This window comes from Haplochromis burtoni, unplaced genomic scaffold (assembly GCF_018398535.1).
Source record: "Haplochromis burtoni strain Fernald_Lab_line unplaced genomic scaffold, NCSU_Asbu1 Contig_81, whole genome shotgun sequence".
In the NCBI taxonomy this organism is placed as follows: Eukaryota; Metazoa; Chordata; class Actinopteri; order Cichliformes; family Cichlidae; genus Haplochromis; species Haplochromis burtoni.
The window spans coordinates 940,116-961,606 of NW_024582442.1; the positions used below are offsets into that span (position 1 = coordinate 940,116).

General features: G+C 41.3%; 2 protein-coding genes across 2 annotated transcripts in view; both read left to right on the forward strand.

Moving 5' to 3' along the window:
• Positions 1 to 6: 6 nt before the first annotated feature.
• On the forward strand, positions 7 to 6,791 carry gaa (alpha glucosidase). Its single transcript, XM_014334556.2, has 19 exons — positions 7 to 895; positions 1,223 to 1,374; positions 1,569 to 1,734; positions 1,904 to 2,000; positions 2,107 to 2,226; positions 2,432 to 2,550; positions 2,922 to 3,053; positions 3,249 to 3,359; positions 3,455 to 3,568; positions 3,689 to 3,773; positions 3,866 to 3,983; positions 4,315 to 4,448; positions 4,614 to 4,765; positions 4,993 to 5,141; positions 5,278 to 5,419; positions 5,579 to 5,677; positions 6,127 to 6,291; positions 6,425 to 6,577; positions 6,675 to 6,791. The coding sequence occupies exons 1-19, from the start codon at positions 362 to 364 to the stop codon at positions 6,738 to 6,740; spliced, it is 2,808 nt and encodes a 935-aa protein (XP_014190042.1). The 5' UTR covers positions 7 to 361; the 3' UTR covers positions 6,741 to 6,791.
• Positions 6,792 to 7,863: 1,072 nt separating this feature from the next.
• Positions 7,864 to 21,491, forward strand: part of tbc1d16 (TBC1 domain family, member 16) — a 26,488-nt gene continuing 12,860 nt past the window's right edge. Inside the window, exons 1-4 of the mRNA XM_005925408.3 lie at positions 7,864 to 7,998; positions 12,956 to 13,168; positions 15,736 to 15,898; positions 16,049 to 16,357. Coding sequence (XP_005925470.1) covers positions 12,988 to 13,168; positions 15,736 to 15,898; positions 16,049 to 16,357 — 653 coding nt within the window. The 5' untranslated portion in view covers positions 7,864 to 7,998; positions 12,956 to 12,987. The remainder of the gene's footprint in view (positions 7,999 to 12,955; positions 13,169 to 15,735; positions 15,899 to 16,048; positions 16,358 to 21,491) is intronic.

Below are 21,491 nucleotides of genomic sequence, written 5' to 3' on the forward strand. Positions count from 1 at the left end.
CGTCGTTCACGTCAAAGAACCGGCTCTAAGAGCCATTTCGTTCGCGACCGACCCATCACTATCCCAGTATGCTTGCCCTAGTTTTGCGTTAGCCTTCATGTTGCTTCATATTGATGTTTTTGCTATTAATGGTTAACCTAATTCACTGTAGACGTCTTGATTTAATGTGTCGCAACTTCACAACAATGTCTATTTTCCGACACTGCGGATAATTTGATTAGAGGGAACAGATAACCGCTGGACACCGGACTGGGACTGCTACATGTAGCTACATGACCTACAACATACCCTACTACCACTGAATATTTTCATGAAGACAGCGCAAAGTTCATTTAAGGATCCTTAGACTGAGCAATGCACGATGGGTCTGTTGTCTCACTTCACTGTAGCCGTGCTCCTCTTCGCATTTTCTTTATTAGCTTGTTTGTTCATGAACCGCTTTTTCACCAGTGAAGCCCGACGACAGATTGGGTCAGTTCGGGATGAGCAACATGACATCACGGCACATGGACGGCTTGTTTATAATCCCGCAAAGCCACAGAACAATTCAAGTCGGGGTATACACCCTGAAAGATCCCAGAAATGTAATATTTCCAGAGGCAGTGAATGCGCCATGGCCCCAGAGAGTCGGTTTGACTGTGGCAGGGACAAACTGCTCAGCCAGAGCGAGTGTGAGGACAGAGGATGCTGCTACGCCCCTCTGCTTGACTCCGCAGGACCACCCTGGTGCTTTTACCCCCGTGTGTATCCTGGCTATAAAATGGGACCCCTCATACCTACTCCTCGGGGTCAGGGTGCCACACTGACTCGTGCCAGCCCCTCCTACCTCCCCAAAGATATCTCCACTCTAAGACTAGATGACATTCAAGAGACAGCAGACTGTTTCCACCTAACAGTAAGCATTCATCCCCAAACATGTGATCAAGACAACACAGTCAAGGATAATATTTTAATTTAACTTTGCTTTATTTTTATGTTTGAAATAGTCCAACAAATCTATTTTATAAAAGCACGTTTGTCTTGAATGTCCTTGAATTAACCCAGGAATGAATATTTATGCTGACTTTTCCAGTAATTTTCAAATGAAATACACAAATAAAGAGTCCCACCAGTAGGACAGGCACCACAGTTTGAAAAAAAAACTGAGTATTGGACCCTCTATTATTTTACATACTTTGTCATTTCAAAGAAAAATAGTTATCAACCTTTTTTTTCTATGAAGTTAAAGGACCCATCATCTCAGCGGTATGAAGTTCATCTGCCAGGCGGTGTTCCTCAGAGCAAAGCCAATACACAGAGTGTCCTCTATACCACTGAATACCAGTCTGACCCATTTGGCTTTATGGTGCGACGGAAATCCAATGGAAGGGTGATGTGAGTAGTTCGCTTCATTTTTAATGTATTTGAGGATGGACTATATAGTGAGTTTCATCATAGTGTCTGTCAATAACTTACTCTTATTTAGTCAGCTTGTTCATATTTATCATTTTGTGCTGGTAGTTTTTTCATTTCACTTATATGTTTAAATCACTTTATTTTTTGTTTGTACACATCCTCTGCCTGTTTAGTATGAACACCACAGTTGCTCCTCTGCTGTTTGCTGACCAGTACCTGCAGCTGTCTACCACACTGGCCTCTTCTTTTGTGTCTGGCCTTGGGGAACATTACACCTCTCTCCTCTTGGATCTAAACTGGACTTCCCTGACTCTCTGGAATAGAGACATGGCACCTCATGTGAGTCTATTGCAGTGGTTCAATAACAGTCGTCAAACTCAAAGGTTAGGAGCGCCCCCTTCTGGACAGATACTCAAACGATTTAGACTATATGTCTGGCAGCAGACATTCATATTAAACAGTCTTTTGTAAGCTTTCTTTATGATGTTGACACTGTCTTTCCCCACAGGCTGATGCCAACCTCTATGGCTCCCACCCATTTTACATAGTACAGGAAGAGGATGGCTTAGCACATGGAGTTTTCCTTCTAAATAGCAATGCAATTGGTACTGAGCTCTCTGATCCAACATCCCACACTTTTTTAATTCACTTTCCATAGAACAGATTCTAGCATCTGATGCCATTTCACTGACTTCCCAAATGTTTCTGTAGAGGTGATTCTACAGCCGACCCCTGCTCTCACCTGGGTGTCCACCGGTGGAATCCTGGATCTCTACATTTTCTTGGGTCCTGACCCTCAAAGTGTTATACGACAGTACCTTCAGATCATTGGTATGCAGAATGAGTGTCTGGCTGACATTCACTAACACATGTCCATGCAGTAATAAGCATGTATACTTACTACAAGAGATGTGAAGTTTGAAAATAGTAATTTGTAAAAGCATGTGAGCGTTTGTGCATTTGAACGAGTCCTGAGGCATCAGAAAAAGAAGGAATGCATTTATGTGTTTCAGAGTTATCATGTATCTGTCCCCAGGCTATCCTATGATGCCTTCTTATTGGTCGCTGGGCTTTCATCTGTGCCGCTGGGGTTACACGACCACTAATACGACCCGAAAGGTTGCACAAAGCATGCATGATGAAAACTTTCCGATGGTATGAAATTCATAGAAGATTCTCCATCTGTGCATTTGCTTTATACATTTGTTTAAGAAAGTATTCAAAATTTTATTTTTCATTCTAAATTTTCATTTTAGATTGATAACATTAACGATCCATGTGTAACAACAGTAACTCTAATGATAGTTAAAAAATGAATTGAAGGCAGTTTGTCCTCAGTTTTTCATGTTTATGATTTTAATGTTTACTTTTTTAATTACTTGTTTATAAGGTGGCTGATGTGCCAAACTGTCTAACTGAATGAAAATATCTTTAGAAGTCTTAGGCACTCACTGATTTTATGTGGCAGCTGGAGTCTTCATTAAACTACCTTTTTCCTGAGAATATTTAACCATTTTCACCAACAGGATGTACAATGGAATGACCTGGATTACGCAAACAAGCGAAGGGTATTCACCTTTGACCCCTGGAGATTCGGGGATCTGCCAGAAATGGTGGAGGAGTTTCACAAGAGAGGGATGAAGTACATCCTTATTCTGGTGTGACATCTTTGTGTTTAAAAGACCTGACAAACTACTATATACATATATACATTTGCATTTGAATTTGATGCAAACAAAACATTTTTGTTCTTGCTTTCACTGGAGCTAAAAGCAGGTATTAACCATATTTTTCCAGTGGAGGGCAGCAAAAATGTCCTAAGTTTTGACTGAGGCTCCTCGTTTATGTTACAGGACCCAGGGATAAGCAGCAGCAGCACCCCAGGAACGTACCCTCCCTTTGATGATGGGCTTAAAAGAGATGTCTTTATCAAAAACGCTACAGGGCAAATCCTGATAGGGAAGGTGAGATAGGGTCGGGGTGGGTGGGTGGGGGGCAATATGTATGTAGCATTTTTTTTTATCTGAAAATGTGGGGTTGTCATATTCTGTATACGCAGGTTTGGCCAGGCCCAACAGCCTTTCCTGACTTCACGAACCCAGACACCAGACAATGGTGGGAAGACTGCATCAGAGATTTTCACTCTAAAGTTCCTGTGGATGGTCTCTGGATTGTATGTGTACACAGGACAGGGTTGTAATTCACAAATAATGTGCATGACTTTTTTGAAATGTGGACATTTATTATACACTATCAAATAAAAATTGCTTTCCATGTTTTTCTTTCCACACAGGATATGAACGAACCAGCCAGTTTTGTGCAGGGCTCGGTGGAGGGCTGTCCTGACAGTGACCTTGAGAACCCACCATACACACCAAGTAACACATTTAAAAGCACATAAACATTCAGATTTTATGTTGTTGTTTTTTTTAAGACAAAATGTTATTCTACAAAACTCTCCGACACACAGGTGTCGTTGGAGGACGGTTAAACTCAGGAACCCTCTGTATGTCGGCTCGGCAGAAGATGTCATTTCACTACAACCTGCACAATCTTTACGGACTCACAGAAGCTTATGCAACACACAGGTTGGGCCAGGATGTGATTAGACACAGTTGCACAGTTAGTTGTTTTGTTGTGGATGAAAGAACGAGTAATAAATATATAGTAACACTTTGTAAAAATTATAATTTTATGAAACAGGGATTTTATTGTTGCATAAAAAAGTCAATAATTTGACATGAAATGATAGAAATCGAATGCTTTTACCACCTGGTCATATAACTTCTCACTTCCTGTGATGTCTTGTAGGATTCAGAATTTGAATTTGGAATAATGGTGCCCAGTGTTATAGATTATGTACATGTAGCTGTTCTTTGTGGGGGGTTTTTTTATCCTGGGGTTTGTTCCCATCCTCAGTGCTCTGCTGAAGATACAGAGGAAGAGACCCTTTGTGCTGTCACGCTCCTCTTTCCCCGGCATCGGACGCTTTTCTGGAGTGTGGACAGGAGATGTCAGGAGTGACTGGGAGCAGCTCAGATTCTCAATTCCTGGTGAGGAAATGTCATTTCTGAAAGGTCACATGAACTGGCTTTTTGAGATCCTCTCGTCTCGTAAGAATATTGACCCAAAACATCAGAATTGGAATGTATTTTTGAAGTTACCACAGCTTGATAGTGAATTGACCTAAATGGAGCTTTTGCACCTGTCCCCTCCAGCGGTGCTGCAGTTCAGCCTGTTCGGGGTCCCTCTGGTGGGAGCGGACATATGCGGCTTTGGAGGCAACACCACTGAGGAGTTGTGCGTTCGGTGGATGCAGCTTGGGGCCTTCTACCCATTTATGAGGAACCACAATGACAAGCCCAATGCTGTGAGATACGGACGCTGATACTGGTTATGTTTATGGTCTGTTAATTCAGATGCACGTGCAAACTGTTTAGTGACAGTAACTGTCGGGGGAGTTATATGATGAAGAAGAGGTTTATCCAGCATGTTTTTCTTTTCTCGGGTCATGTAGAGACGTCCATCTGTTTCATCTATTATTGAAAAGGAGTAACTCAATCTCTTCACTGTGTGTGTGTTTGTCTTGTCCCTCAGGCTCAAGAGCCCTATGTGTTTGGGCAGCGGGCCCAGGCAGCTATGCGGAGTGCGCTATATCTCCGTTACTCCCTACTGCCGTTCCTTTACACACTCTTCCACCATGCACACGCCTCTGCTGAAACTGTGGCCAGACCTCTATTCATGGAGTGTGTGTCCTCTTCATAGCTATTCTTCCCTTACTTTTTTGGTACTCTATTGTAACACATAAACAAAGCCATTTAGGCCATCACAGTTCACTTTTCATCTTTCTTTTCCTCTTCCCTGTATGTCCATCGCTCTTAGGTTTCCCAATGACCCTAACAGTCGGACCATAGACAAACAGTTCCTGTGGGGGAGTTCACTTCTTATTAGTCCAGTTTTAGAGCAAGGGGCTGTAGAACTGGCTGCATACCTGCCCCCCGCCACTTGGTACAGCCTGCACAATGTGAGTCACTCAGTCATATTCAGCCGTCTCTGACAACACCACTAGAATGTATGAGCCACACAATAATAAATCATGTATGAATCATGTATGAACCATGGAGGGACGTGACATTAGTGTTTACTGGATTTACAACCTTATGTTGTGTTTTGGCCTCTCAAGGGTCAGCCTTTCTACAGTAAAGGGCAGTTCCTGCTCCTGCCAGCTCCTCTGGACACCATCAATGTTCATGTGAGGGAAGGACACATCATTCCCCAGCAGGTGGGTGTTTGTTTTAGGGGAAAAAAGCAAATGTTTGAAGATCTTGATTCTGTTTGGAGACACAATTTACAGGTTTGATGGAAAAACTGATTTTAAAAAGGGCTTGTTAAGTTATGCTTGAGTTCAGTATAAAAGAACAAAGCAAAGCACATCGTTTACTGGATAGTTATTCATTCAGACATTGCAGTTTACGGTAGTCATTAGCAGTACATCACTTCACCCTGTGATGCTTTTCTTTATAAGCAATACAGCTCTTTGAAGGAATTATTTCGCTACATGGGAGAAATCTCTTTTCATCCACAGTTTCTATGATCAAATGTTGACCCATTACTGTCACGACTTCCTAGATGAGGTGTTAAAGTTCAAAACTAGCTGAGACACTTGGAAGAAAAGAGGATGTTTTGTAATTTAACATCATATTTTCTTTGATCTTCCCTTTTCTTGCGCAGGAGCCTGCTTTGACAACCACAGCCTCACGCAACAACCCTTTCTTCCTGACTGTGGCGCTGTCAGCGGGCGGCTGGGCCCGGGGCGACTTGTTTTGGGATGATGGCGAGAGCGTCGACACTTTTGAAATGCAAAATTATTGCTACGTTATCTTCTCTGCTGAACAGGTAAGTAGAGATTATTTATATTTCCATATGGAAAGCAGCAGAGACTTTGCTATGCATTGTGATGCACGACTGCTTGATGCAAAAAGTGTGAATGAGGGACAGTGTTTCACACACATCTCTGCCTTTACTTCAGTCTCAGGTTGTGAGTAACCCTCTAAAGCTGAATGGGGCACTGGACAGTCTGGTGCTGGGAGGGCTGCAGGTTTTCGGGGTGCCTTCACCACCTCGCTACATTTTAGCAAATGGGGAGAAAGTCAGGGACTTTACATATCGCGCTGACACCATGGTGAGCTTTTAACCAGCAACATATGAGCCCCACTACTTCCATCATTTCTTTGCCTCAAATAAACTTTTGTCTTTCTCCTCCCTGTCTCTTCTCATAGGTTTTAGCAGTGACTAGTCTGGCCTTACCCATGTCAGAAGTGTTTACGGTCCAGTGGATTCTCTAATACACTGAGTTTCATTTAAAAGAAAAAAAACACTCATTTTGTGCACCGTAGACTTGCTGCATCTCTTCTTCAAAATTGCCTGGAATTTGGATCAGCAGGTTTGTTGAAAAACAACAACAAAAAAACAAAACAGGACATGATAATATCACAGCACGGGAGCCACCGTGGTATATCTGGTTTGCATGTCCTAACTGCTACACTCAAAACGGTTTAATGCCTTGAAATGTATTTATTTTTTATAACTATTTTAATTGTTTTTATTTTTGAAAATGATTTTTGCATTTTTTTTTTTTGTGCATAGTTAAAAAATAATTCAAAATTGTTTGTCTGCAGCACTTGTGTAGCATTTACTATGATGAGATGTCACATTTATTGTGTCCTCTGAACAGTTTGATAAAAGCCAACCATGATGTAACTGACTCATAGCTGAATGAATCCTTGGATGAGGGTGATCATGCTCCCTCTGAGTAATTGGACTTGCATGCCCCACTAGTGTATGCATTTGACACAAAACTACTGCACACTTTGTATTCTGAGTGGTATGTATGTATGTATGGTTGTATGATTTACATTAAGCATATTATTCTAGTGGGAAAAAACCTAAAAAAATAATCAGGTTTGTACTGGCAGGTAAAGGCAGCAGTGCTGGTGTGTGAAGAGCCTCTGACCAACTGTATTCAAGCCTTTGCCAGTGACCTTTAAAACGTCACTTATGATGAAAAAGCTCTGCTTTTTTATGATAGGCTGGGGCCGATGACGACTGCGGATGGTGTGAAATGCATTTGTATTTTCAAATGCTGCCATGCTCCAACTTTTCTTTCACTATTTTGAATATGAAATCTACGCCCAGGCTTTTTTGGATTGAAAAACCCATTTAAATTTCCGGAAGCAGCAATAAATTTGTGGATTGGTCTGGGAGCTGTGAAGTCAAGTAGGACGCAAACGATCGGGTAGTTGTAGGAAGCGCGACATGTGCGGGCTACAAATTAAACCGCACGCATTGTTAGTCTAGCGCGAGCTTTTACTTTGAAAATTCGAACCGGAAGTGTATTTTTTCCGCTGTAGAAACCGCAGCAGTCAGACATGTAGCGTGCCCTGTCGGAAAACAAGGATACAAACAGGACTTACAGTTAATAACAACAGAGCCGGATCTGGGAGAAAGGAGGCGAGACAGCGCCGGTACGTCCCGCTCGGCCCCTGCCTGCCCGGTGTGATGGCTGTCCGGTGTGGGCTGTAGACTCCTGCGGCGGGACTGACGGTGAGAGCTCAGCTGCTTTAGCCCCCTTCCCCTCTCGCTCCGCTTCTCTACAATTTGCTTGTTATTCATTCATTTCTGCCGCTGGAACAGGTGTGTGCCAAAGCGCCGAGGAGGACGCTTTTCTCCGGTACGAGCCCGAAGTGTTTTTGTCTCCCGGCAACTTTTAAGTTGCATGCAAACGCGGACGGCTTTAAAACACCAGCCAAGCAGTCGGATTTCGGCCATGGCTCAGCTGAGCTAAAGTAAAATATTTATGTTCAAGGTGCTACAGAGTGAGGCTCAGGCCACAGAGCCACAGTAAATACTCGTAAGGGCCTGCGTGTAAATAGGCTTGTCCATCCTCGCCTCCGCTGTCAGGCGGATGCTGCCTGTCAGGACTGTATTGATAGCTGATGGACATCACGGCACGCCTCTGCTGCACAGGCTGCCCCACCGCAGTCAGGGCAGGGATCAAACCACCCCCAGGCACCCTTTTATGTCCTCAGAAACGCGTTGACCCACGTCACGGGTGCACGTCTAATCTGTATAACCTGAGCGCATCGTAATTAAGTTAAGTTTCTCAAAGTGCTCCCTATGTGTGGGACCTGTTAGAGACAAGTTGTAGTTTGTGGTCTGTTTCTGTTGCAAAATGAGATGGATACATGTTATCACTTCATATTTAATAAAATAAAATTAAAAAAGGTGAATCATCTTTTCAATTCTATCTATAAAAAAGCTACTTATCTTTGTCCTGTTTGTACTGCAAGTTATCAACACCATATCTGAAAAAACTTAATATTGGTTTACACTTAAGTCATTTTAACATGTAAAACAAGTTTGGCCAAACACCAAAAAGAAAAAATGAGAGAACTATGCTGTGTTTATAACCGTTTCCCACTGAGTCACCTGTAACGTTTTATCATAACTCGCTGACTTCAGAAGAATCTTGTTTCTCAGCCTTCCTTTTTCCACCTGCCTTAGGCATTAATATACAGTGGTGATGAAATAGGAGAGTTAAGTATTGGCTCCTTCATTCATATGTCACAATGTGACAACTTAATTAATGTAGCCCAGAGGTGAGAATTTGAGATCGTGGAAGCTTGTTGCTTTCTACATTTTCAGCTCAGCTTCAGTCTTGCAAAGTTTCATGTTCACATTAAGAGTTTCAATCTTTCTGGCAGGTGATCCGTTAAAAGTTTGCGAAAAATGTGCATCATTCTGTCTGTCACAGCAGGACTAGACTGAGGCAAACATGGTGTTTCAGTCTTGAGCATGTGAGCGGTTTGATAAAACTGAAAGGTCAGAGAAGAGAGGGAATGTGCGCGCACGCCAAGGCGTTGACAGCATAAAGATGAAGGGGGAAGGAAAGAGTGAGAGGACGCTGTCCAGCCTGATTGAGAAGATGACCCGGTTCACCCTGTAATCGCATACAGACCAAAATAACTACACAGTAGCAGGGATTTCACAAAAGAATCATTTTTACGGTCTAGCCCTCTTATTATTTGAATAATGGTCAGTTTGCATGTTTTATGTGCATGGATCAGAGTATGCAGAAATACAACTATTCTTTTTCTTCATTTACTGCTAGTCTGAAGTATTTATGTATATTCACTCATAGGCTACTGTATTAGCTGTACTTTCCGAGTAGTGGTTAGAACCCCCTTCCCCCTTAAGAATTGCCTTCATTCTTTGTGGCACAGATTCAAAAAGGGTGCTGGAAACATTCCTCATAGATTTTGGTCTATATTAACATGACAGCATCACACAAATCTTTTTTGGCTCACATCCATGATGTAAATCTCCTGTTCCACCACATCCCAAAGGTGCTCTGTTGGATTGAATCTGGTGACTGTGGAGGATTGCCAAGAAAATATCCCCTACACCACAACACCACCATCACGTGACCTGCGAATGGATCCATGATTTTTATGTTGTTTACCCTTCAAATGTGGCAGCAGAAATTGAGACTCATCAGACCAGGCAATGTTTTCCAATATTCTGTTGTCCACTGTTGGTGATCCTGTGTGGACTGTAGCCTCAGTTTCCTGTTATTAGCTGATAGGAGGTGTCGACTTCTGCAGCCCATCTGTTTCAGTGTTTGAGGTGTTGTGGATTCATTGATGCTGTTCTGCAAACCTTTGTTTCATCAAAGAGACATTTTTACGCAGACCAATGCCGCTCACTGGTTATTTTTTTCCTCAACCCTTCTCTGTAAACACTAGAGATGGTTGTGTGGGAAAATCCCAGGAGATCAGCAGTTTCTAAAATGCTCAGAACGGCCGTCTGGCACCAACAACCATGCAATGAGCATTTGTCTCTATTCTGATGCTCAGTTTGAACTAGAGCAGGGCGATATGGCCAAAAATATTTATCATGATATATATTTGAAAATTTGCGATAACGATATAACTGACGATATAATTGATGGGAGACAAAATACAACTCCACAACTTTACTAGCACAAAAAAAAAGCAGCTGTTTTTTATGTGCATTAAAGCTATATAAAAATTTAACAGTGCAAATGCAAATTTATTGCTGAAAATTTAATCCAAGGGCATTTCCAGTAGAAATGGGCAGATGTATCCTGAGCATAACCATGTATAATATCCACTGAAGTTAAAAAGAGGTGCTTTGCAACATTAAACTGCATTGTGCCAAATAAAAAAGTCAAATATGTATTTTTCGGACCATAAGGTGCACGGGATTATAAGGCACATTAAGCGAAACAAAGCAGTCAGATAAATCAAACTTTATTCAACTCATACTTCTTGCTTCCTCCACTTCTGTACCATTGATTCATTAATGCTGTATTCTATCACAGCTGCTCTATTCCCATGTTGTTGCAGTATATTAATGACTAACCTTGTATTGTGGCTGGATTATCTCAGACTGAAGTTTGGTCCGTTTATAGCATGCTGCCATGCGATTGCATTTGTCTCTAACCATCAGGAACCCTCACGTTTATCGAGTGGAAAAGTGTTAGCGTTCATCCTGCAGCTTCACTGTTTTTACTATGCTAACATAGCTGTGTCGCTAGCGATCACGTAGCACATCATTATATACCAGCTAGCCCAACTTCAGTAACCCTACAAATGTCACTGCTGTTTAGTTTCCTGTCTTCATTTATGTTGGAAGTGATAGCAGAGCTGTACGTTTTAATTTTTTCAGAAATCTCTCAGTCAGAACATGCAATATCATGCTTAGGTAGCTAGTGAAACTAGCGAGCTAACTTCCTGCTAACTTCTAACTCCGTTAAATGTAATAAATTCTGTTTTCATGGATGCTTGGATGTTAAACTTAATTGTTACCCCTGGTAAAGCAGCAGTGCTGATCATTTTATTAAAGGTGAAATCATTTAGACAGTTTTTAACTCTCAATATGCCACAGTTGTTCGTTTGACTTTGGGACCCGGCCGCTTGCATGTTCTACAAAAAAATGTCCTTTGGTGGGTATCTGACAGACAAACACCAAACCAGTTCAACATCACTGAAGTTGCACCATTTTTACAAACCAATTCTGGTTCATCCATTGCACTCAACGATCCGCTTCCCCCCTTCTCATTCTCCGTTGCCGCCATGCTTTTTGGAACAAAGGCACTGCGCATGCGCGTTTTACCCATATTCTATCGCGATATTTTATTTTCTTATCGTTGCCTAACATTATACCGGTATTACCGTGAAGGGTATAATATGGCCCAGCCCAAGTTTGAACTTCAGCAGGCTATCTTGACCATGTCTTTGTGCCTGAATGCTGTCATGTGATTGGCTGATCAGACATTTGTATTAAGCAGCTGAACCGTTGTACTTAATGAAATGGCAGGTGAGTGCACAATAGATTGTCTTATGACGGGTTCAGTAGCAGACTAATCTTGTGCCAAATTCAACAAAATGTTAATGTGTTAATCTACTAATTAATCTACTAAATTAAAAACAGTGATGAGCAAAACTAGTAAAATGGGACTAAGCCTAAGATTACTGACATCTGCAAGAAACCACAGACACTTTCTAACCCCCACCCCCACCCCCCAAAAAAGTGGTCCTGCACCGGATTTCGTGCCAGTAGCTTTCCTGTCTGGGGCCTGGCATCAGGAAGTGGGGTGGCTTCTTAATCAAGCAGAGGTAAACATGCCCTCTGAGGAAAAAGCAGGGAACATTCCTCAGATAGTGAGGAGTACATGCCGGGGTGTTCAGCCTGCAAGAGAACAAGGTTACACACTTGCATTGGATTCAAAGATACAGGCACAGCTAAGATAAATAAAAGTTATCATTGCATTCTGCAGTTCTTTGATGTCAATGAAGAGAAGTTAAATGCAAAAGTAAGGCTTTAATTAGTTTTCTTTGAGTCTGCAAACTAAGATCCCCTTTAAACCTTATCCATGACGAAAGCCTTCAACAACACGCCGAAGCAGAAGCTTCAAAAGAGCCCTGTTACATCTAACTTGACATCGCACAAAGCTTTCTTTCTAAAGCAGACAAGTTAAACACTGCTGGTGTGACAAGCTGATCCCAATTCATTGCTGGCATTGATGTCATCTGCTGGCTACTGATAACTGCCCTGAATTTCACACAGATGGAGTAAAGTGTGTTTGCGCACGTCTTTCTCTCCGTGTGTGTACACACAACGGCATATGTGTGTGCTGTTTGCAAAAGGTGGGACACCCTCGGCTACACAGTAGTACAGTATGCAGAAGGTGGTAATGTGTTTAGGAGCGCAGGTCCACGGCAGAGAAAATGTGGGATGGGGAAGTGCTGAACAAGTACGGCGGGGAGAGGGGATCCTTGTAGGGCTGGGCGTTGCAGTAAGGACACTGCAGTAAATACTAGCACACGTGTGACGGAGGATCAGTGCAGCTCTTAAACCAATTTGTGCTGCACCTTCTGTCAAATATTTACCTTACTGAAATTATACTTTTAATTTTTCCTTTATATCCTCCCCTTCACCTGATGACTTTTTCTACTCCCTAATCTCTCATATTCAGAGGATGGGCGCAGTGTCCTGGTGCCTGAGGAGATGTCTTTGGGTCGGCTCCTACGGCGTGCCTCCTCCAAGGCCTCCGACCTCCTGACCTTTAACCCTGGGGCGGGGGGCTCATCGTTACGCTCGGGACTGGATGGCGAGATTATCTTCTCCAAAAATAATGTTTGCGTGCACCCCGCGGAGCCCCTGCCTGGCCTGGCTGAGCACCACCCAGGTTAGACTGAACCAAGTGTTTCTTCTTCTAAACTTTTCAACTTGACAAATACAACAGAAGAAAATACATAAATGTGCTGCAAGTAGCCAAGACAGTAATACAGTTGTTTATAGAGGTCATGATGAAAAAGTGAAAATGGCTGAGACACTTGTTAAGTGTTTTGTACCCTTTTAATTTGCTCAAGTCAGCTATTTGTCCCCAGCTGTTACTTAGACTTTTTTGCAGGGTATTACTGACTTTGCAGTGCATTTGTCTGTTTGATTGTGTTGTATTTGCAGCGCATGCATTACATTACATTGTGTTTTATCTATCTGTAACTGGCATGGAAGTGCTTTTTACACCTCGGCGCTGGCAGCCGCCACAACCGGAGGTGTTATACTTTGGGGGATGTGTGTTCATTCCAACTTGTGAATGTGATATCTCTTTGGCGGTTTGGCACAACTGGTCAAAGTGCAAAGACGGTCAATGTGACATGCCTCGTTCTTCAGAACATGTTATTTGAGAAACTCCGGGAGATTACACTACTGTGCAAAAGTCTTTATTTACCCTTCATTTCTTTTTATTTTGCTAAAAAATGGGAAATGGGTGCAGCAATTTACAGTATATATAAGGCAAACACAGCAGTTAAAAGTCAATATTTAGTGTCACGGCACAGCGTGAACTCTTAGCAATCTCTCTTGTAATTTCTTTAAGCAGTCTTCAGGAATAGCTCTCCAGGCTTCTTGAAGGATATTCAAAGCTCTTCTCTGAATGTTGGATGCCTTTTGTTCCTCTATCTGTCAAGATGATCCCACACTGAGGTCTGGGGTCTGGGTTGGCCAGTCCGTGGCTAATGTTCCACTCTGTGTTTTTTCTATCCCTGTAAGCTTTTAACGTATTGGCCGTGTATTTTGGGAACGCTGTCATACTGAAAAATAAAGCAGGTGCCACGTCAGACATCTTTCAGATACTTATGGTGGATGAAAATCTGAAGGTATTTTTCTGTACCTCAGTTTTGACAAAATCCCCAACACGGGCTGAAATGCAGCACCAAACCATGACAGTCTCCATCATATTTTACAGATGGGTCTAGACACTGTTATCCCTCTCTCCTGACCTCCTCCTTAGATATTGACAAGTTCTCAGCCTTCTTTTTCTTCTTAACAGCCACCCTGACAAAGCTTCTGTGAACAGTTCATTGATCAGCTGAATAGGATGTGACTTTCAGACACTCTCCAGCTATAAATTATAGCTGGAATTATACTAATTAATACAAATTATAATAATTCACTAAAAGGACTAGATGTCCTTTTGCTGAATTATTATAATTATTATTTTTTTGTTAACGCCTGACACTTCTTCTCTTGTCTCTTCCTCAAATGTTTTCACCTCATGGCTCTGTAGAAATCACTTTGTTGGTGCAAACATTTCACACTCGTCCAACTGTCTTATCTTTGGCTACCTTTGGTTAGGTGCCGTTTTGTATGTTTGAGTAACTCCCAGGTCAGTGTTAAGTGGCTTAACCAACAAAAGTGTTCCCCTGGTATAATTGAAAATATATTTGGAAAGCTACTGCTCAAGACCATGTAAAAAAAAAAAAAGTCTGGCTCCTTAGAAGCAAAATGTAAAGAAATGAGGGGTGCAAAGCACTGTATGTGAATGCAAAAAGCACAAATTGGATTGAAGTATGAACTCAACAGTCAAAGGTCAAGGTCACTTTGACCTAATAAAACGTGTTTGTGACCACAACTCAACAATCCACATGCCAGCGATGATAGAATTTCACACCAGTGTCAAATATGTAGAAATGATCTAGTGATAACCTTTGGATTTGAATAGATGGAATATAAATTTGCCTGTTTGGGGAAAGTGTTCAACTGTGAAGCAGGCGATGTCACACTCTTTTAGCTATCATGCATTTAGATATAGAAGAAACACAAGGGAATATAAAAAGACAAACATGAAAACCATAAAACGATAAATGAAGAAGAAAATGTGAGAAGACGTTTTAAAAATATAAAAAGAGCAGTAAATTTAATTGAGTAAAAAGGCACTTGATTTAATATAAACCTATATAAACCTCACTGATACTGCTGCTAATCCAAAAGAGCAAACTTTTGCTTTGAAATCAAGGTTAAAATAGCTAGAGTTATACTTCTAACCTCTATCTAAAAGGTAATATTAAAGGGGCTCTAAACCATGTGACATTTATAGCTGTGTCCGATAAGCTGCTGTAAACTTCATTCAGGTTTTTATTGTACTGCCTCATAAATTCAAACAAGAGCTGTTCCTCTGTTTTATGAAGCCTTTGGTCGTTAGTTGAATTGCTTTACCTTTGTCTACTTGCCTTATTCATACATGTAAAGACCGTACACGGCTAGTGGAGTGGTTTTGAATACGTGTTGCCTTTTTTCCTGGCATATATGAGCAACACTTCCTCCGTCATCATCATCTCCCTGTTCTCGAGTTACGTGTTTGTTTTAAATTGACTGCTATATATAAAATGCTTCACAAGCTCTTCTTACATTCCCAAATTACCTCCACCATAATTAGTCATAACACGATCAAGGTTTTGTTGCCCTCTGCAGGCTACCTCTGTGTCCATGTGGAGAAGGATGAGAGCCTGGGCACCACTCTTATCCTGACCTGGGTCCCCAACTCCCGCATCCAGAGGCAGGATGAAGAGGCGCTGCGATACATCACTCCGGAGAGCTCGCCTGTACGCAGGAACGCCCGCCGCAGAGGCAGACGGTACAAGAACGTGTTACTTAAAATGTGTCTCTGGGTTGTTTATGCGGTGCTGATATCTCGATCAGCACCACACAGTAGTGGGAAGCAGTTTTCAGTAAAGCATGAACTGAAATACTCTCAAGGAACTCAATTTATAAACATCCTTTCCAGACCTCACTCCCGTCCCCCAGCAGCCCAGGAGGAAGACGAGGATGAGGAGAGGAACATTACGAGCAGCACCTCCACAGAGAGCCACAGCCTGGTGGTCGAGGCTGGAGCCGATCCGTCCTCACACCAGCAGCAGCTGCCCTCAGGTGGGGAGGAAGGCGACGAGGGCTCCTGTGAGCTGTCTGATGAAGTGAGCCGGGACAGCACTATGGGTTCGGACTCGGACACCTTCTCCTCTCCCTTCTGCTTGTCCCCCGTTAGCGAGGCCCTCTGTGAAAGCAGTGGCTCCGTTTTCCTGGACAACGAGAGCAGGTCAGTGAGAGGATTGAAAGTCGCCTTATTAATAATAGAATAGAATAAATTTATTGCCCACATTAGTGGAAAATTTGGCTCACCAAGTCACAAATCAATTAATAATAAAAAGACTGACAATTATGAGCAAATGTTGCATTTGGCACAAATGATCTTTTATACAGCTTTTTAGTAGCTAGAGGCAACTTATAACCTTGTCCTGAATAAAGACAATAATCTTTATTATTAGTTATACATAGGAGAGTTTAAACTGTTTAATTTTGTATGGTTTTTTTTCCCCTTCAAGGTTGAGGAAAAATAATAATTATTAAAAAATATTATTATTATTATTATTATTATTATTATTATTATTACAAAAACACACTAATTGGTCAGGTCACTTTTTTCCTTCTTCTATATATATATATATAGATAGATAGATAGATAGATAGATAGATAGATAGATATTAGGGGTGCAGCGATACACAAAATTCACGGTTCGGTTCGGTTTGATACTTTGGTGATATGGTTCGATATTTTTTCGATACAAAAAAATGTTCATGCTTTTTTAATTTGTCATTTATTAAAAGTATAAATATATATTTTAACTCAAACGTTCAGTTTTTAAATTTAATGTTGCAGAAATCCCTCATCTTTGGAAAAGAGAGTTTATTACAGAGAAATGGCTCTTTCCAAAATAAAAGCTATACTATACGCTTCTTCTGGGGTATATTCTCAGCAGCATATTAAACATATCAGGTCCCCATAAGGAGAATCATGTGCTAACGGCTGTCTAAATGACGGAATAGATGAATGATGAAATAGTTCCAAAGGCCAGATCTGAATGAGGGTGGGGAGGTTCAATTTGCCATGTTGCAACGAGCTTAGCTTCTGTCTTGCTAGCTTGTGCTGTGCTCAGTGGATCTGCGCTCGACAGTGCAGCCTAGGCGGAGTAGTCGAACGCAGATCCACTGAGCTCTCAACACAGACAGCATCGTCAGAAGAAAGTTGATAAAATAAATTAAAAATTTGTATTGTTCGATACATATGCGTACCGAACCGAAAGCACTGTATCGAACGGTTCAATATCGATACGAGTATCGTTGCACCCCTGATGTGTGTGTGTGTGTGTGTGTATGTGTATATATATATAAATATATGTATATATATATATATATATATATATATATATATATATATAGATATATATATATATATATATATATATATATATATATATTTATATATATATATATATATATATATATATATATAAAAATATATACATATATATGTGTATACATATATATAATCCTTCAGTGCGTGCAAACTCAGTTTTAAAATTATTCAAATGTAATTATTTGTTGGGGGTTTTTTGGGTTTTTTTTGAGGGATGGTGTGACTTAGCATTTTACATATTGTCTTGTGTTTGTATTTGTTATCATAAAAATAAAGACACTGTGTGAAAACTACAGTAACTGACCCGTTGTTGTCCAGGTTCTCAAGTTTATTTAACAAACAAAGAAAGGTGAAGCTAAACCGTTTACACTTCTGTTTCATACAGCAGGGTTCATACACACATCTCTGTTGACTGGATAACACTTCTAACCAGTCACCAAACAGGAACTAACACATTCAAAGCCTGTTATGCGCAGTTTTAAGAAAATATAATCAAAAACTTTGGACAGCTTTTTTCAGACTGAGCCTGCCACGTGTTTAGGAACTAACTTACGTGTTTAGGAACTAACTTATGGGAAGGGTTATTTTGGGTTATTTTTGCATACATTTAAAGATCATGGAAGTGTTGTGTGAGTAGATTGTGTTATAAATATTATGAGATTGTGTGTGTTTCTTTTAAAAGCGAATGAGGCTAGATTAGTGGGCTGTTCCTACATTCCTCGAGGTATTCAGTGGTACTCCAAAATAAATTTATAGTAAATATTTCATTCTATTTAATATCAGCTAAGTTGCTCCATAAAGTCAAAATTATTGATTTCTTTACCTTTTTTGTTGTGGCTTCGAATAACATAATGTTAAATTTTCCCTTACTGTAATTTTTTGTGTTATTTTTATTCACAAATTGTTTTTTTTAGTTGCCCTAAGCTACCAGAAGGTGGAGCCAAAAAGAAAAGAATTGATTGCATGTGAGCTGGTTTACAGTTTGAAGCCACAAGGTGGCTCACTGCACTACAGCTAAATGTCCCGAGCGACCTGAAAGCAGGTAGATGACTTCAGCAGGAACCATGAAATGTTATCAGGCTTCACAATTTCAATTTTTATTTAAATTGGCCTTCGATCTAAATGCTGTGTAATGTCACAGAGGTCTTTAAATAAGTCTCCAAATCCTAAAAAAACAAAAACAAAAATAAAGCAAGCCAAACCGCAATCCCTCCACACACTGTTCTGTAGTCAGGGGAGCCATCTGTACAGTAATTGCGTTGCTGTTCAGACCTCGCGGTCGTGTGATTTTATGATTCCCTTCGCGGATGTTTCCTCACGCAGCTATGTGGCCTGATATGTTGCCCAGAAATGTGTAAGCCTGTGTCAGTCCCCCCCCCCCCCCCCCCCACCAAAAAAGAAAAAAAAAGCGAGAGAGTGAGACAGTGTGACTTTAAGTGTTTTTAGCCACTTTTTCACATTTGCTGTAAGTGCAGTCAGTGTGTGACTTGGCATTGCTCTTTGCTTCACAGCTTCTAACCTTTACTCCGTCCCTCTCTTCATCCAAAACTCTCTGCCTCACTTGCTGTTGGTGTCTCTTCACAGCTCTCTGGCACTGTATCCATCTTTTCCTCTGCCTGTTATTTTTTTCCCCCCTCCTTCTTTTTCTTCTTCTTTTGGATTCTCCTCTGTTCTCCATATCTGTCAACTCCTCCCACTTTTCTCATTATTATTATTTCACATCTCTTCCTTTTGCATATTCTCGAGTTGTTGTATCTTTTGGTGTTGTCCACCTCTCAAATACTTCGCCCCACCACTACCACCCCCCTTTCCCCTTCCCCTTCCTAAAGTCTGTGTGAAGCCCTTTGATTCTCGGTGCTCCCAGGGTTGTTGTGCTGGGCTGAATGTCAGCTCTCTGGATTAGAGGACTGAAGAGAGCAGAGCAGCAGCCAAAACCCTGGAACCCACTCAATCTCTCTTTCTCTCTCTCTTGCTTTAATTGACACTGTTAAGGGGCCAGGAACTGGAAACATGTCACTTGGAATCATTCAAAGAGAAAGCTCTGCGAATGAGAGTGAGAGCGGATGAAAAGGGGGGGGGGGGCGGTGGGAGAGGGCAAAAAAGAGGGAGAGAGAGAAATCTGCAGCAATCTCTGTCGAGCTTCTTAACAAGTTTCTTTAAAGTTTAACATTAGTTTATGATGCTGTCAATGCGTACTGCCTTCTTGGGGCTGCACTTTGTGGAACGTTTAGTGTATGATTATGTCTAAGAACAGTGGTTTCTTACTGTGACGCCTGAAAACGTTTGCAACCATTTGTTACGTATATTTGGTCTGGCAGTTGCGATCTTAGTTTTTCCTTGTTTTTCCAGTTTTCCATGTTTAAATATTTTTTCAACTACCTAATTTTTATGTAAGGGGGAAAAAATCCGTAAACAGGATTTTTTTTTTCAGCAGAAATATTTCTTTCTTCTTTATCTGTTGGTTTATAATCAAATTAAAGTACATTTAATATGGACAAAAGAGTGTCCAGTGTGCAGAAAGTGCCTTTGAGGGATTATTTCCGAAAAGGATAAGATGATGCTGGATGTTTTTTCTCCTTTTCTAAAACTTCAAATTGTACTGACCACTTTTCAGTGTGCGCCCACACCGCCGCCTTCGTCTGAGCCCTCCCCTAAACTCCCTGTTCTCTCCAGGGATTAGCCAGAGGACCTGGGAGTCTCTGTAGGCCTGTTCACTGCGTGGTGGTTCTCAGGGTGACCTGGCAGCACTTTCCCCCGGAGTAAAGCCTTATGTGTGTGGAGGGAAGCATTACACAGGGCCTCAGGGCAGTTTGATCTCACCCTGGCCTGGTGGGACATGATGGTTACAGCAGTCTCACTCAAGCAAAACAGCTTGTTTATATAATGTACACTGTGCAGAATTTATGGCGTGACTGCTGCCTACTTTTGCTCCCTAATATAAATGAATAGAATCGAGCTCTAAACACTGACAGATGTTGTTAATCACTTCTTGAGTTTACGCTTGAACGCAGCACAGTGAATGACCCATGCTCAGATTTCAGAAATCAAGTGCTTTTTCCCTCTGACCTTTGTTACTTTTTTTTTTTGTCTGTGTGGCGAAATATACAAAAAGATTTTAATGCATGAGTCTTAAGCATGCAGGAAAGAGAGAAGGAAATGTCAGCTGTAAATGGGCTTATGGGCCTTCACAGTCACTTAACAAAAAAAAAAGGGAAAAAAAGGGGAAACGCAGTTGTCCGTTAAAAGATCTCCTTCATAGCTCACAGTGCCTAACTCTATTACCAGAACTCTCTGCGCCTCTCTCCCCGTCTCGTAGTCTTCCACAGTCTGGTTTGTGGCATGATACATGAGACAGAGAGCAGTAAATCACCAGATAGCATAAGGAAACAGTGCAGCTTGGATTGATCAGCCTTGTTATTTTCCCATCTGCTAACAGGCAAATTATTAGCAAGACATGATTGATTCGGGGCGTAAAAGGCTCAGCCGGCCTCCCTCGTGATCAAAGAAGCCAACGTGTCAGCTGATGCGAGCAGAGTGGAAAAAATATATACATTTTTACAAATTGATATTCTTCTCTTACTAAATTTTGATCGTGAATGACCTCTTCTTGGTTGTATTGTTAAAAAATATATTTCTGATGCATATATATGTGTGTGTGTGTGTGTGTGTGTGTGTGTGTGTGTGTGTGTGTGTGTGTGTGTGTGTGTGTAGGATTTATAGCAAGTCATAATCAAGCAACTTAATTTACACGTGTGCTTCTCAAATGTCGCCGGGTTTAATGCATTTCTGTTTCTCAGCGTTAGCAGGTCTGGAGACGTGTTTGCGAGTGCATTTTGGTCATTAGCTATGGTCCATTCTTGAGTGTCTGTGTGTGTGTGTGTGTGTGTGTGTGTGTGTGTGTGTGTGTGTGTGTGTGTGTGGAGTGACACTTGCTGTGTATTTAAGCAGGATATTATGACAATCCTCTGACACATTG

What these genes read in the sequence shown, in the direction of transcription:
- gaa (XM_014334556.2), top strand. Translation starts at nt 362, where the DNA reads ATGGGTCTGTTGTCTCACTTCACTGTAGCCGTGCTCCTCTTCGCATTT. An exon ending in ATGATGAAAACTTTCCGATG is followed by an intron (nt 2,551 to 2,921) that starts GTATGAAATTCA and finishes TTTCACCAACAG; the next exon opens with GATGTACAATGGAATGACCT. An exon ending in GAAGCTTATGCAACACACAG is followed by an intron (nt 3,984 to 4,314) that starts GTTGGGCCAGGA and finishes TCCCATCCTCAG; the next exon opens with TGCTCTGCTGAAGATACAGA.